General features: G+C 41.6%; 1 protein-coding gene across 1 annotated transcript in view; it reads left to right on the top strand.

Annotated features, from left to right (window-relative positions):
- The window catches only part of LOC115786848 (protein sidekick-1), a 288,838-nt gene that overhangs the window by 134,618 nt on the left and 140,636 nt on the right, over positions 1-13,584 (top strand). The window contains exon 5 of the mRNA XM_030739306.1: positions 4,909-5,042. Within this exon, the coding sequence (XP_030595166.1) occupies positions 4,909-5,042 (134 nt within the window). The remainder of the gene's footprint in view (positions 1-4,908; positions 5,043-13,584) is intronic.

The raw sequence follows: 13,584 nt of genomic DNA, 5'->3' as shown, positions 1-13,584 counted from the left end.
TTGCGGTCGCCCATGAGTGTTTATTATGTCTTGGGGCAGTACACTTAAATGAAAGACCAATCTGGCTCGGTGCTTTGGTTCAGAGAAGTCAGAGGGGAGAGAGGGGAGGGTGAAGCAGGACAGTTGTATGAAGTGATGGGGGGCAGGATGCTGTGACAGAGAGACAGCCAGAAATAAAATACAAAGAAAATTGAAAGAAACCAAGAGAGAAATGTGCAGATTGTAATCTGAGTGAGAATGGAAATGGGATTTGAGGGAATGAGTCAGAAAGGTTGTTTTTTTTTTTATTATGATGATGTGAGGGGGGGACGAGGGACACAAAGAGAAAAAAAATGAAGAAGATGGGGACAGGATGTATCTGATTGCTGTATTTAATTTTTTCTGCCTGGGGAAAAACTGTCTCCCTCACACATACATAAGCATGCAGAGTCATGCACAGTTTTACACTTGAGCTCGTGTTTAATTAAAAACCAAAAGAATTTTGTCCAGTTTAATTAAATGCAGACCTAAAACACAGCAGAGAATCGCATGTTATAATAAATCTGAACATACATATTCAGTCAGAATAAGAATTTGCTCTTAAGCTGTCTATGTGCATGCCCATCTGCATGCCAGTGTGTGTTTCTGACTGTATTGTCACTCTTAAGATGAGGTTGTATAACCACCCTCCAGCTACTGAGAACTAACAGTGACATTTTATTATTTTTTTGAATTATGGTCCTCTAATCTCTGTCGCCTGACTTCTTATTGGCATTTCATTTTGTTCTTCTTTTTTCCCTCTTTTTGATATGAAATTTGCATGCGGGGATGTGATGGGAAATGAAGTCTAAGACCTGCCAATTTGGAAAAAATGGAACAAGCCATCAGCATGTGTCATTGTAGACAGATTCACATGTAAATACTATGTATTATGGAAAATGTGAATGGGGAGGGGTGAAGAATACTCCATAAACAGATTCTTGTAACTCAACAAATGCTTAGATCAACTCTCCCGCCCACTGAGCTTCTTTGTCTTTGACTGTTAAATTGAGGTGAATTTAGATTCCCTCGAACCTCCTGGGCTCTCTCCTCCCTCAGACACTGTAGGCGAGTGGAAGCAAGCCCTCCCTGTCTATTAATCGGCATGTGCTGGGCAAACAGATGTGATAAAATGGGCGGGTCAGCAGACTTAATGAGCTTAACAGCTATAAATTACATTATGGAGCTAGGTGAAGATGCAGAATTCATCCATGCAGTGAAATGAGAGAGAAAAAACAGAAGAGAGTTGGTTAAAGCCTCTTTATCAGTGAGCGATATGCACACAAAATCCAACCAGCACACATTGACATATGCTCACACAAATAAAGTGTCAGTGTCAGGGTTGAGGCTCTGGCTCTTGAAGTTGTTCTCCTGGGAAATCACAGTGAATAAATTTAGACCTGAGGAATTCGAGACAGTTTTTGTCAGAGAGTCATCAAACAACCACACGTGATCCCATGACTCACCGCTCCTTTCAATAAATACTTCAATTAGTAGTTCCTATATTTGTTTCTTGTACATTCAGGCATTTCTATGTGCTTCATCACTGGATAAACAATAAAGGATCAATGTTTTTTTTTTTTTTGGCCTATTTCAGCCTTTATTGAGGTAGGACAGTAGAGAGAAGAGAGGAAAGCTAAAAAAGGCACACAGTAAATGACCTCAAGGCAGATTTGATCCCAGGCCTTTGGAACAGCCTTATGGGTTGCCTGCTCAACCCGGCATGCTGCACCAGCACCTCAATGTTTAAATGTTAATGACTGTATCACTACAGCCATATTTAAGGCCCCATATTTTGCTTCACCAAAAACCTCCTTGTGATTGCTTTGGTTGCCAGCAGATTGCCACAGTCACCTGTAGCTTGTATGGCAGATGCTAGCACTCAACAGCTACTCTCAGAGCTATAGTGAAATGTGAAAAGTTTGATGCACAACGGAAACAGAGACTGCTCACCTTCAAAGAAGAAGTTGCCCCCTTTGAAACATGTTAGTTTGAGGCATTTCAGGTGAGGCAGCTTTTACTGTGAGGGTGACATGCTTGTTATCACATAGCAGCACTGTGAAATAATGATGCTGAACGTTTCCTTATCAAGCAGCAACATGTAGATTCAGTGTTCTTTTAACTTGTTGGCATTGACACTGCAACATGTTTTCAATTAGCTGGTACAAATCAAGTTACATTTTTCAGATTCTAAACCATCAAATCATTAGTCAAGTAAGCAATTACTCCTCAGTAGGTGGCACCAGAAATATTACTCAGCTTAACGTCAATTTTTCACAATCGCTTGGATATGTTTCTTGAACTTTCTGCTATTTTCTTAAAACTAAAATCCAATTTTCAAACTACTTTCTCAAAACGAGCACAGTCAAAATGATAACCCTCCTGAGCAGTCATTACACTTTTCAAAAACTTGAAAACACTGTGTTCAGAACGTGTAACTCAAGCCGTTCTAACCTCATGTGGCTTTCTTGAAGTTCTATAAAGAAAACTGAAGTAATTCTTCCAGATTTTCCTGATGATGAGCCACTTTGTATTTGGCTTGTTCCTCATTTTAGCTGTATTTGACCAGTAGAGACTAATCTCTGGTAGACTCAGCTGGCAGACATTGAACACAATTACACCACACCTTGTTGTTGATTATCCACAACTGTGCAAGATTATTAATGTGATGTAATGAAAACTACTTATGTGAGTTCAGAGTGAACAGGCTGCACAATGAGTTGAGGGTAGACACAGTACCACCAGTGGACAGAAGCAATTTGAGAGGCAGAGGAGGAACAGTGTGTATAAGAGATGCTGGATGAGGACGAGGGCGAGAAAAGCACGGCTGAGGAGTCATTTCAGATAAAAAATTTCATAGATTGTGATAGACCACGTTCGAGTTCATGGAATGACAGATGGAAGCAGGTCAGAAAATTATTTGTGGCCCCATTGGAAAAAGCAGGTAACGTCTATGATTTCCCAGCAGCATGAGTAGAGGCTTTCTTTGTTGACATGGACATTTAGAACAAAAGTTTCCAAACATATCTGTTTTAAAGGGCTCAACGTGAGCCTTTGCACCATTAACCATGTCCTCCAGTGCAACAGGGGTGCACATAAAGCCAGGCAGGATCAGAGATCAGGTGTGTGCTCTGGATCGATGCAGATGTGATGCTGGTGCTGAAGGAATCACTTGCTGACTTGATTTTGGAGTTACTGTTGCAGTGTTTTAACGTTCATTTCACTGACATTATATATTCATCCTTCTGCCTTTTGCAATATTTTATTGACACTATATGCAAGTGTTGAACCCGCATTCAGTACTTTATTGGGTGTAGTACTTACAGAAAGCAATATTCAGACTGTTTTTACAGACGAGGGATTTGTGTGTTGTTTTTAGAAATGCATTTACTTTATTAAGTTAAGATTTCCCTGGCGCTATGTACCATGAACATTTTTTTCCTCACTGTTGATGTACTGTGTAATAACTGCTCCATAGTGTTTTTATTTTATACTTGCTGTGTGTGTGTGTGCGATCTTTAAACATGTTTTAGCGCTGGTAAAACAGTTTTGGGGGGAGATTTTGTTTGATTTTGCCTGAGCAGTCAGCGGCTTTATGAATTTAGTTTGAAAACTGGGTTTTATGTTTATAGTTTGGAGAGCAAAAAAAGATGTCCAGTTTTCAAGAGGTGTGTTTTTTTTTTGTTTTTTTTTTTTGCAGTTTGGAATAGGTGGTTATGTTCTTGTTTATTTGTCTGTTTTGCTTTCATATAGTATCGATTTTCAGTTGTCATAGGTGGCACGTTTCGATTTTGTGTTCCAGTTGGCAATGTGCCAACTGGGTTTTGGGGCACATCTACTGCTGCCAGTTCAGCACTGCTGAATGATGCTCACAGAAAAATACACATATCTTACAAGCGTGCACACACAGGCTAATTTATTTCCCTTTTACTCACATATAATGTATTTAAACACTCGGTGTTCACAGTTGTAGCTTCTTTTGTTCTATTATTTTTTTTAAATGCTATGTAGCTTAAGAAATCTTTTAAATGTAAGTGCAGCATTAGGTACGCGTATAGTACAGGGTCTACAGAAACAAGCTGACTCTCTAATAACAACAGTCATCTAACTTTACTGTGCTTTACTCTCCCTTTGATCTTATTGATTTCATTTCATTGTCAGGCTCTCAGAATATTGGGGGTGTGGGGGTGGGTGGTGGATTTCCATCCTCTGACATGCTACACCGGTAGCTTCACTGAAAACATCATCCTCCGTTTCCTGCCTGGCGGCATCTCAAGTTCAAACACATGAGAATCTGAGTGCAACGAAAATATTTTCTGTTAGCATCTCTCCCACAATATCTCCCTCCAAAGTCAGCTCTTCCTGTTATGATCTCCTGAAAGGCAACAGCAACACAAAATCTCTTTGTAAGTAAGTCTCTGTGTGCTCAAGTAAGAACACTTTTAGATTTTGCGCGTTTGTGATCGTGCATGCTTGTGTACCAGCACGCCGCGTGTTTGTGCCATATTGATTGCTGCTGCTACGTGGGGAAATGAGGATGGATCAGCGTAAAGAAGGAAGAACAGAAGACAATACACAAACAATGAGAGTGGCACAAAGAATGAAAGATACACAAAATGAGCCACATATCAATCTGAGACAGGAGGAGAGATTTATTTAAGCTCTCTGAATCCTCTTTCCTTTCTGATGCTTGTATTCAATGTTTCCTTCCCCCATTATGAATTCCAAATGATCCGTGTACCAAATACTCTTCTCTTGACAGAGTCTTAGTTTGAGCAGTATTCTCGTCTGAGACGGAGCAGTGCTGGAAGGAGGCGTGCTTTGCTTTGGGAGTGCGTTATTGTGTTTTCTAAACTGTTGTTCTCTGTGTGTCTCATTTATGCCCTGCAGAACAATCACTTTGGACAATCAGCTGGTTGTCCTGGCAACCGCTGCAACGGACGCTGGACGTTATCACGTAGAAGCGGTGAACGAGATGACCGGCGAGACTGTGACGAGTCCTGCTGTCTACCTGAGCATCTCAGGTAAAAAAGCATTTGACATAAGAATCTGGTAAACACTGTACTCACAATTGGTTTAGTCTAAAGTGAAGCAGCATATTTCAGTCCCTCAAAGACACTCATTTCAATTTCTGAATAATCCTTTTTGATTTCATTTCATCTATTTTTTGGGGGGGGGGCTTCATTTGATTTTCTATGATATCACTGAGGTTGTGTTGTGACCATAAATCTGAATCCACTTTACAGAAAAATATCTCCCTTTGACAGAGAAGGCAGTGTTGAGTGTCAGGCTAATTGCTAAACCTGAAAATGAGCTGCAAAAGATATGAAGAGATGATTAACGACATATCTGACACATCAGAGGAACAACAATATTATTTGCGAACTAAAACGCTGGAGGTCCTGAATCATCATTAAGTAGAGATGCTTGAATTATTGATTTGATTATTAAAAACTCAAATTAGTGATTCCAACAACCAAAAATTAACATAATACAGCTGGCAGGAGTTTTATTAGAGAAGCATCAGCACTCACAGGGTGAAGCTGCAGTACAAATAAACTCACAATCACTGATTCATTTTTAGCTCGGCTGTTTCAGAGAAAAAAAAGTTGAGTTATTGTCACAGCCTCGGCGTCTGCGGCGTCTGTTCCACAAAAACTTGAACGTTGGCTGTAACTCCAGAACGATGTGACCTAGGATGTTCCAGTTCACACCATAGAATGCTTACTGTACAAGCTAGACCCATCAAACTTGTTCACTTATTTTACTATAACAGCACTTTGACAATCCCTCCCCCAATCCAAAACAGCTGCGTGTTGGCACCCGCTCAGCGGTCCTCTTGTTAATGACTTACAGACAGATCAATAATAAATAATAGAATTTTGTTTGGGCCTTTACCGTGTCAAGAATCAAGTGAAACACAATAATTTGATCAAAGATTTGTTGGACTTGAAGGTTATCAAATTTGGAGCATTGCCAACTTGGTATTAATTGATCTGAAAGTAAATCAGCTGTCAGAACCCAACTTTAAGGTTAGGACACACAAAATGACTGTTGAACCAGTTATGAATGTAAAAAAATATTCCTGTCTGTCAGGTGAAATCATAGAATGTGTACTACGCTCACCTGCCACCTTGTTAGAGACACCTGTTCAGTTGCTCGTCAGTGTAAATATCTAATCAGCCAATCATGGCAGCGGCTTAGTGCATCTAGGCATGTAGACGTGGTCAAAACAACCTGCTGAAGTTCACACTGAGCATCAGAACAGGGAAGAAATGTGATTTAAGTAACTTTGAATGTGGCATGTTTGTTGGTGCCAGGCAGGCTGGCCTGAGTATTTAAGAAACTGCTGTCCAATGGGATTTACAGAGAATGGTGTGAAAAAGAGAAAATATCAAGTGAGTGGGACTATCTCTGGTTCATGTTGATGTCAGAGGACAGACTGCTTTGAGCTGATAGGAAGACAACAGTAACTTAAATAACCACTCTACAACCAAGGTATGAAGAGGAGCATCTCTGAACGCACAACACATCGAACCTTGAAGCAGATGGGCGGAAGACCACCCTGAGTGCCTCTCAGCCAAGAACAGGAAACTGAGGCTACAATTCATGTGGGCTAAACAAAATTAGACAAAAAATTGCCTGGTCTGATGAGTCTTCATTTCTGCTTTGATTTTTGGATGATAGGATCATAATTTGAGGGTGAGGAGTGCAGTCATTCGGGAGGGGCTCAAAGTAGAGCTGCTGCTCCTCCACATCGAAAGAAGCCAGTTGAGGTGGTTCGGACATCTGATTATGATGCCTTCTGGGCGCTTCTTGGGTGAGGTTTTCTGAGCATGTCCCACCGGGAGGAGGCCTCGGGGCATATCCAGGACATGCTGGAGAGATTGTATCTCTCAGCTGGCCTGGGAACGCCTTGGGGTCCCCCCGGACAAGCGGGAGGAGGTGGCTCGGGAGAGGGAGGTCTGGGCTTCTCTGCTTCCCCCACAACCCGGCCCTGGATAAGCGGAAGAAAATGAATGGATGGGATGGATGGAGGATCATAATTTGGTGAAAACAACATAAAAGCATGGATCCAGCCTGCCTTGCTTGGTTCAGGCTGCTGGTGGTGCACCACACCACAGCCTACCTGAGTATTGTTGCTGACCATTTCCATCACTTTATGATCACAGTGCAACCATATTGTGATGGCTGCTGCTGAATCTGTGCCATTAATCAAGTTCTGAAGGCAGAAAGGGGTCCAACCCAGTACTAGCAAGGTGTATCTAATAAAGTGTGAGGTGGGAGTATGTAAAGATACTGGCTTTGAGACTTTAGATCACATGTAATGTATAGACTGTGCAGGTTCCTATACCTCTGTCTACAAACTCTAAATGCTTTTCCTCTTTTTGGCTGATGTTTGGGGGTTTTTTTGTTAGAAGTGTTGAGAAGTGTTAGTTGTGTTGTATACTGTACTGCATTTGCTTGTTATTGTGAGCTTATTCCTCCCTCTTGACTGTCAAGGACTAAAACAGATATTTATTTGTGGTTGATCCAGTAGTTTCAGCAAGCTTTCACTGCACTTTTACTTGTAAAAACAGCACGGGCTTACAAAATACCATTAGTAACTATAGCTCATATCCAAGTGATGTGCTGTTCACTGTTGTGAATGACAAGCATCTCTTTGTTCATTTTGGAGGAAACAGGCTTCACTCAGAAGAACTGCAAAGTTTGATGGATTTTAGCCTCTCTGTGTGTTCCTCTCTCTGTCATGGCCTTTATCGCTGAATCACTTTATTGCTGTATGCCTCTCTCTCTATCTCTTCTCCTTGGAGGCCAGAGGATTGACTCTACTGTCTAACAGTCCTTCACTTGAAGTGTTCACCATGGTTAAATGAAAGCGAGAGGGAGGGAGCAGGCGCTCTGTCCCTTGTGGCTGTATAGAGTTTTAATTAGATTCTCTTTACAGGGTTGTATCCTTTGGCATCCTTTGTCATGACTGCGCGCGCGCGCGCACACACACACACACACACACACACACACACACACACACACACACAAAATCAAATAAATTTAGGCACAGCACCTTGTTACAGCTGTCAGTGTGAAGTGCTCCCCTGGGCGTTTTTAGGAATAGTAAGGGTATAGTTAGGTTTCACTGATCAGTCTTCAGCCATAAACATCAGCACACGCGTGTGTGTTTGTTTCTGTTTATAAGTGTGTTTCCTACAATAAGCATTTCCTGGGTAAATACCATTTGCTATATGAAGGCATATTTCAGATATTTGTTATTGAGACAAGGGAGAAATAGAAGAACAAGGAATTCAATAAAAACAGGGACAAACCAAAGAGGTAAAATGATGCAAATCAGGGCAGGATGTGAAAAAGAGAAGACATTAGAGAAGGAGCAAGGAAACATGGAAATAACAGATCTTTATTCTTCTTTTCTGTTTTACTCACATTGATCACTTGGTTGGTTTTGGAAATAGAAAAGGCATTAAGCATAGTTTTGAACACTGTGTAGCTATTGCATGCACAGAAACGACACTGATTATAGCCACATTTTCAGTGTTACAAATCACAGAATTGCTCTGTGTACAGGGCACAGAGAGAAGCAGACTGGGCCTGTTAATGACAGCGATGAGGCAAGGTTTGCTGACAGGAAATTTGAGGGGGAAAAAGGATCAATTTAAGCCAATGAAGTGATTAACACTTAACCTAGTTAACTCACATGTGAATGAACTTGTGCAGATAGTGTTTGTTCGTGTGTTCCACCACGTTTTCTTTTTTTTTGTCACCTATTCTGTCACATTTCCTGTTCTATCGCTTCCTTACATTTCCTGTCTCCCTTCTTTTCTCTCCTCTTTCCATTAGGCAGCATGTAGAGGATCTGAAGGCAGAACTTCATAGCTGTCAGTCAAATTTCTAAAAATGTTGTCTTTCTCTTCATAAATTCAGCAGAATAAATGAGGTACCTATATTCTATTCCCCTCTTTCTTACTTTGAGTCAAGCATTGTGCTCAAAAGACAAGAACCGGGGAGAAAAAGGACTGGTAGAGACAGAAAGACTTAATGAAGTGAGACGTGGGTGTAGACTGAGGATATGACCAACAACCTGTTCGTGTCAGCAGTGTTGTTGATGAAAGCCCTTTGTGTGTGCCCAGCACTCACTCACACACACATACACACACACACACACAAACAGCCATTAAAAGTTAAGATATTTTCACATTTGTAAACCCCCTTTTGTCACATTCATGCTGTGTCACGACCAATACTCGGGATCTTATTGCTAATCCACAAAGCCTGTAAGGGCTGAGAAAAGTGTCACACAACCAGCTGTATGCCCTGGCTACTTGACAGATCCATTATCTGCATGTCCCTGACCACTGTCCTGTAAGTGTGGCCTAGACTGCAGAAAATAAAAAGCAGTAACTGTCATCCGTGGTCGAGCTGGAACAGCCACAATTGATAGCAGCTCAACAGCATGGTGAGAGGTCAGACACTGTAATCACTGGAAGTACAGCCTGCCTCTAAAATAAACAGCTCCTGGAGTTTTTTTTATCACCGCTGACAACATATGGCGTTAGAGACGACATTTTCAGTCAGTTATCGCTCTGGACTGAGCTTGACAGATTGACAGAGGTTGAATTTCATAAAGGAACGCATGTCATGCAAATGTGAATTCAACACAGGAAACTCTCATCTCTACAGTCACTCCAGGGAGGCGGGGTCACACTCTCGGAGGGTGATTCTGCTTTATTATTTACAACATACACATGTTTGATTCACTGTGTACTTGTGTATGTTTGCATTAGAGAGAACATGAACTCTAATGGCCTTGGGGTATGTCTGTCAGTGGCAGGAGATCAGTGTTCCTGCTTCACTTATTTGAACTTCATGCATATTTGCAATCATCACTACCTTTTGCTTTCTGTTTAATATACACACACGCGCGTGCGCACACACACACACACACACACACACACTCACACACACCTTAGCCTGTCAGTCAGAACAGCAGTCGATTTCCCTGTTGCCCAGAAGAGAGTATGCATGTCTCTGTGCTTCAGCTCATTTCACTGCAGCAGAGGTCTTTGTAGATTTGTACATCAGACCATTAGAGCAGCATAGTGTCCCCAAGGAGAGCACTCACCGTTGGGAGATTCTCAAACACACACACACACACACACACACACACACACACACACACACACGCACACACACACACACACACACACACACACACACACACACACACACAACAACATACATATGCACAGGAACACTTAGCATACCTGGACGTGCCCTCTGCTGCACAAAGAAACAAGAATGGCACCAGATGTTAGACATGCTGAGATGAAATAAGTAAATGAAAAGATCCCACATGTGTGGATTTCATATATAGGAGTGGGGGAGAGAAGAGGGTATGCAGAGTTTACAGGGGAGAAGAAAACTGCAGGAAAACAAAGGAGAAGAATGAGAGGGGTGCAAACGCGTGCACTACATACTGATATAATTACTGTGGCGCTTTAAATGGTATCTCAGCTCTTGGCTCAATAGTTGATCAGCTGCCTTCATCTGTTCTATAAAAAAGGCAGTAATGTCACACTTGTTAATAATTGCTGAACTACTAAAATAGCTTAGAATATCACATGCATACAGAGTGCTTCGCTTTAAAAGAGTACTCCAGTTTTTCAGGGCTTTGCTTGAATAAAGTTGGAAGAGTTGCAAGACATAGATTAGAAAAAGAAAATCAATGCAGTCGTCGAGACCAAGATGTCCTTACTTTGTGTCTAAAAGAAATTGATAGTATCTTTTCATTAGACTCAGACTGGCTTGTAAATTCTCTTTCTAATTCTAATTCCAGAAGACCGGGCTGTGGCTTATAAGTTGAAAGCCTGTGTCGTCAGTTCCAAGCTGACCTTGGTGCCATCACTCACTGTATACTGTAGCTCGGACTTGAAAAAACACATAGCTGAACCGATCTCTATGTGTAGAGTCCTTGGAGTTCACCTTTAATATGCTCCACATGCAGTACTGTACTTCTTTTATTGTAGTAGCAGAAGTTAATACAGTCTCCAGACAAGTTTCCAGAATTAGGATCTCTGAGATGCAAAGAAACTGGAAAGGTTTGTTTGAAAATTTCTAATTTGTCTTCGGAGTTCTGCATAGTGATGATTTGTCTTTATAAAACGGATTCAGCTGAATAAAGAACTAGGATTCTCTAAAGTACTGTATGCTATGATGTGGTTGAATAGAGCACAAATATAAAAGAGCAACCTCAAAAGACAGACGACAAGACAAGGTTGTGATGTGAAACAGAAGAGAGCTCGGGAGTGTGTGCGAAATACCGTTTTTACAACCTTAATCATTCATTGTATGTGTGTATTGTAGAGGGTGCAGGAGTCTGAGTTTGATTACCTTGGCTTGGTGATTGGAAGGAAAAATGTGTCTGAGTTTGATTACGTCTCCTGTTGAAGTCTCCTCTGGTGTCTGCCGTTTTACATCACTCCATTTCTTTCATTTATCCTCTTTTCCCCTTCCTCCATCAAACAGGGTTTGTCGCCCTGCAGCCCTAAGTCGTGACAGAGTGGCGTTTGACTCTGCTGACCTCAGGATAGCACAGAAACATGCGCACGCACGCACACACACACACACACACACACACACAGTCGCATATACACGCAGGGTATCATTTGGGAAAGTAGAAAGAGGAGAAGAGGTGAGAGGAAAGTGAGGACTTTTAAAACAGCATATGGCACATGACAGAAAAGTTACTGTCACTTTAAAAAAGCTTTTAAGAAATAAGGGTTTGAAGCATTTTATGCTTGTGTAAGTGTGCGTGCACAGTGACATTTGTGTTGTTATTTTTGTGTAGGGGGTGTGTCTTTGAGTCATTTGGTTCTTTCTGTAATCATGTTCCCTCTCTTCCAGATGTTTCCTTTCCACATGACTGACTCTTAAACGAGAGCCTGCTGTGGATCTTTCTGTGCACGTGTGCTACTGTACTGTTTCTGAGCAGCCTTCTGTGTGTGTGTGTGTGTGTGTGTGTGTGTGTGCGTGTGCGTGCTCCAAGTACCATCCCAGTTGTTCTGTGGCGCGTCTAATTGGAGGCATTTTTGTGTCCCTGGAGCCCCTGACTTTGTGTTTTTGTGAGGTGAAATGGTTTGTGTGTGTGTGTGTGTGCGTGTGTGTGTGTGTGTGTGTGTGTTTAAGCTTGTCATAGTGTCGCAGACCCTGACACCTGCTAGTCCTCATTTAAAATCTTAAGAGAGGGATCAGAGAATCCCCTCTATCCCTGTGTGCTACGAGGCTTCTGCCGCGCTCATCATGCTCTCAAGGTGTTTTGCATTTTGCTGCATCACGCCTTGATAGGCTTCAGGGAACGTCATGGAAACCATTCTAACCAGGGTGGCAGCGTAATGATCTGTGCCACAGGCTGCCTCTGTGTGCTCTCGACTGCAGCTTCTAGTGTTGGTTAGGGAATAAATCCCAGGTGATTTTAGTCAAATGAGCGCGAGAAGAATCCAGGCAGACTTGTGGGGGTAGCAACTCTCTCAGACTATTTGGCTGGTGACCTCTGAAAGATCACAACGAAAGCCAAATTGGACTCACAACCCACCACCCTCTGATGCAAGCACAGGTGTGCACAGTGAACAGTGACTCTAAGCCTTGTTTCCTCTCTTTCTCCCACACAAGTGACTGCTCTTAATTAATTACTGGCAGAAAATATTGCAATTTTGGAAGCAGCTGCCAGTATACTTTTCTTAACAGCAAGATAAAAATGGCTCAAAGATTTCAGTTTTTTTTTTTCTTCTTTTTTTATTAGACTTTTCTCCTGGTAGCCAAAAGAAGTCTTCCTGTATAAAGAATCTTTTTAGAGGGGATTATAATTGGCAACAGCAGCAATTTTCAGATAAGATGGGCAAATTTTAATTTGTTTTTTTTTTTTTTATAAGATGGTGTTGTGACAATTATAGCATGTTAAGTGCTAGAAGGCAGCGGGGTGTGTGTAACCACAATCAGAGCCCACTTGTTGTGTCTGTTGATGATACATTTATTATCTTCAGATCACTCACTTATCAAATATATAAACAGCCACTAGTTTTTCAAACACGGGTTTTAGACTGACAGTAACTATGACACTGAGAGCCTTGAGTGTTTTTTAATTTGGTGCAGTTTTTCCTTCAGTTTTGCCTCTGAGGCTTGGCTGCACACTTAAGCTTGATCAGTAAAGGCAGTGGGTCTTTTCTGGCTTCATCCTTGTACACTGTTGTTTTAGTTTCTTCACTCATACTTTCTTCTGCTTTCTTACTTCAGCAGTGCTCGCTTCTCTCTTACGTACATCACTCAACATCATGAACACTTTCACCACTTTACCTCAAGGTAAACCTTCATTATACAGAGGAATGGGGTGTGGAGGTATGCAGATAGTGTACAGATTGTATGCAGATTGCACAAACCTGCCGGTTCAGAATGATTCTGATGATTTAACACTTACACAGTGGCAAGAACAAATTAGTCCGATGTGTATATACTGTATCATGAATTCAATATTGTGTGTGCACATTTTTTGTGAAGGGT

This window comes from Archocentrus centrarchus, chromosome 1 (genome assembly GCF_007364275.1).
Source record: "Archocentrus centrarchus isolate MPI-CPG fArcCen1 chromosome 1, fArcCen1, whole genome shotgun sequence".
Classification (NCBI taxonomy): Eukaryota; Metazoa; Chordata; class Actinopteri; order Cichliformes; family Cichlidae; genus Archocentrus; species Archocentrus centrarchus.
The sequence above is the reverse complement of the archived record's forward strand: the minus strand, read 5'-3'. Positions and strand labels throughout refer to the sequence as shown.